The sequence below is a fragment of the Cynara cardunculus genome (assembly GCF_001531365.2).
Source record: "Cynara cardunculus var. scolymus isolate 2C chromosome LG 6, CcrdV1, whole genome shotgun sequence".
NCBI classification, from domain to species: domain Eukaryota; kingdom Viridiplantae; phylum Streptophyta; class Magnoliopsida; order Asterales; family Asteraceae; genus Cynara; species Cynara cardunculus.
The window spans coordinates 19,869,328-19,872,522 of NC_037533.1; the positions used below are offsets into that span (position 1 = coordinate 19,869,328).

The following is a 3,195-nucleotide window of genomic DNA, read 5'->3' on the forward strand; positions in this document are numbered from 1 at the left end:
TTGTATTGGACTCTTGTTTCTGCTTGCGTCTAGCTTCTTGCTGGACCCGTTTTTTATCTATTGGTTGGCTTGGTGAGGGTGATGGCCATGCCGAAGCTCTCTTCCTTGTCCTTCCTTTTTGCCTTTCAAAAAAAAAGATTTCAAAGGTATCTTTTGGTGAATTAGTTAAAGATGGTATTTATTTTTAAAAATAAAAAAATATTGAAACAAGAAATCTTGAATAGTGTAAGAATAATTGATTGTGTCTAAATAGGAATTTTTGATATCTTTTGTTGACTTGTCAACGTTATGGACCACTAAAAGATGCATTGTCTCCATTCAAACAAATATGATGATGTGCATGCATCAACCATCATTTTTGTTTCTATTTAACTCATTTTTTATTTTATTTTTTAAAATAAACAATATTTTTTATATCTGAGGGCCGAGTAAGCGTTTACTAAGTTACGTTAACTCACCGAGATGAATATGTAAGGACCAATAATCTTTCTTTTTTGAAGTATATAATATTTATATACGGTAAATAGAACAAATAAACTCACACACCCTCCTCATCTTTGGTGAGCTTTGAACTCTTGACCTCCTAGAAGGCCAATGATTTATATACCGCTAGGCCAAATGCCATTTGGTAAGGACCAATAATCTTACACGGTAAAAGCAAGGCAAGAACAATGAATCTTACCCGGTAAGTGAGGACGACTCCTCTTACAACGGTAAGTGTGTACCGGGTAAATTGTTGCATACGATGTCGTTTTGCTGGACTAAAATTTTACCCGATAAGTAAATAATAGAGTTAAATTTTACCGGTAAGCATTTACGAGCTAAGTATTTGATAAATACTGATATTTGAGGGGTGAATACATTTAATGTGTAAAAATAATGAAAAAGAGGAAATAGGTGACAAATGAGACAAGTGGGATCATGATTTCAGATTTGCCAAAGATCTCAAGATCTCTGCTTTTAGTCTTTTTGCTTCTTTAAAGTAGATTTTGCCCCCACCCACCCTATAAATGGCAATTCTCTCAACTACTCTCATCAAAACCTCCATTTTCCATTTCTGTGCTGTCTCTTGTCTCTAGATTCTACAGATCTTTCTCCTTCAATTCGACATGATCAACGATTGTAAAGACTTGCATGTTCTCGCCGTTGACGATAGCAATATCGACCGGAAGGTTATCCAGAGGCTTCTCCAGATCTCTTCTTTCAAAGGTACGTTTGATTAGGAATTCTTTGATATGGTATTATATTATAGGTTGAATTTCGTTTTGAAATTTCTGGAGGTTTTTCAGTTACGGTTGTTGAAAGTGGAAGCCGAGCTTTACAGTATCTCGGTTTGGATGAAGACAAGAACTCCGATCGATTCGATGTAAGCGGTGCTAATTTCAAATCGAAATTGATCTAGGCTTAAGTTCCATTGAATTTAATTCGATTCGTGTTTTCGGTTCTGGAATGTTTTAAGCAATTCAAACGTTTTGAGTTCTTCATTGATTTGGTTGATAATTTCTTTCTAATTAAAGCGAAACATATTTATATTCGTGTTTTCGGTTATGAAGTTCTTTAAGAAATTCAATCGTTTCGAGTTTCAAGTTCTCCATTGATTTAGTGAATAATTTCTTTATAATTAAACCGCAATATATTCATATTGAAACGAATCTGATTCGCTTCGAACTCCAGGATTTGAAGGTGAATCTGATAATGACAGATTATTCCATGCCTGGAATGACAGGATTTGAACTGCTCAAGAAAATCAAGGTTTGTGGTTGTTTTTTGCTTTCATTTGATTCTTGTATCTGCATCAATTGAATGGAATATTAATTAAGTTTTCATGTTCATCATTCAACAGAATTCTTCAACACTGAGAGAGATACCAGTTGTTATCATGTCATCTGAGAATAGTCTTACACGCATCGACCGGTATGATTTCAGTCCATCTATCAACTGATTTGTTCATCAACGTCCTTATTCATTTCTCGTACTTCTATCAATCAATTCATATTCGGTTTCAAACTTTTACCATAAATAATTGAAACTGAAAGTAAACTAATAGATTTGTTTAATACCATGCATATGAATTTAACACTGTAGACTTAATATATGGTTTATTTATCTTTATTTATAAAGAGATTGGATTGTTACTTTCAGTATAATAAAATTCAATTATTTTGTCAATAAATTATATAGTAATACAAGACCAATCAAGTTCCAATAACTTTTATATGAGTTCAATTGGCAACTTTTTTGAACCAGGACCAGATATATTTTATCGTTCAATGGTTTGGATTAGTATTGTTATTGGGTTGGGTGAAATAGTAGATTTGATTTGATTCGATTCGGATTCGATTCATTTATAGAAATCAACACATCAAAATCCAATGATCTAATAAACTATCCATAAATCAAAGATAGATGAATACTTAAAATATTCAACACAAAAATATATTAAAAACCCCATCTCGTTTTTGTTGATTCTTGATTTGTTTTATGGCTATTTATTTAAAGCCTAGTGATATTTTTGGGAACTTGGTTTTACAAAATAACCCTTTTTAAGTTTTTAGGAGAACAGACTTTTTTAAATAGGACCCATGGGCATGTCAGATGAATAAGGTAGCAAATCTGTATGTCCTTCCTTCAGACCTAAACTTTCCCTTGTGATTAAAACAGATGTTTGGAAGAAGGGGCTGAGGACTATCTACTGAAACCGGTGAAGCTCTCGGATGTTACACGCTTGAAGAACTCCATCTTAAAATCCGGATCTGGTGAGATTACGGGCATACAAACCAATAAGAGAAAACATAAACGTGATCAATCACCGTTACCAACATCCATCGATTGCCACACACCTCCACCAGCTTCACCTCAACACTCGTTAGAGAAGCGAGCTAGATTGTAGTGGTACAACCCTCCGTTGTACAAATTCTTTTTTGTTAATATCTGGATCTAACCGATGCCCCCTTTTTGACGAACCTAGTTCAATTTGTTTTGAATACGCTACAAACAATGTATACGTTACCTTAACATCCCATGGCAGGATCGATTTAGGTCAAATGACATATGTTCTCGTTGTAAGCGTTGTTCTTCCATCATTACAATGTAGGTGTAATACTTTTCAAGAATCATAGTGTTATTTATGAGCGATTTTAAGAGGGCATTTGAATGTGCGACGTAAAAAGTAGTTATTTTAGTTATTGCTAATTG

General features: G+C 33.8%; 1 protein-coding gene across 1 annotated transcript; it reads left to right on the forward strand.

Annotated features, from left to right (window-relative positions):
• The first annotated feature begins 1,000 nt into the window (after positions 1–1,000).
• On the forward strand, positions 1,001–3,195 carry LOC112514453 (two-component response regulator ARR5). The gene is made up of 5 exons (XM_025120934.1): positions 1,001–1,209; positions 1,290–1,366; positions 1,675–1,752; positions 1,844–1,914; positions 2,662–3,195. Exons 1-5 carry the CDS (start codon positions 1,110–1,112, stop codon positions 2,888–2,890), a joined length of 555 nt encoding a protein of 184 aa, XP_024976702.1. The 5' UTR covers positions 1,001–1,109; the 3' UTR covers positions 2,891–3,195.

Excerpts from the sequence above, each read along its gene's own strand:
- LOC112514453 (XM_025120934.1), top strand. The coding sequence starts at position 1,110 with ATGATCAACGATTGTAAAGACTTGCATGTTCTCGCCGTTGACGATAGC. Across the intron at positions 1,210-1,289 it reads CCAGATCTCTTCTTTCAAAG|TTACGGTTGTTGAAAGTGGA; the intron begins GTACGTTTGATT and ends GAGGTTTTTCAG. Across the intron at positions 1,367-1,674 it reads AGAACTCCGATCGATTCGAT|GATTTGAAGGTGAATCTGAT; the intron begins GTAAGCGGTGCT and ends TTCGAACTCCAG.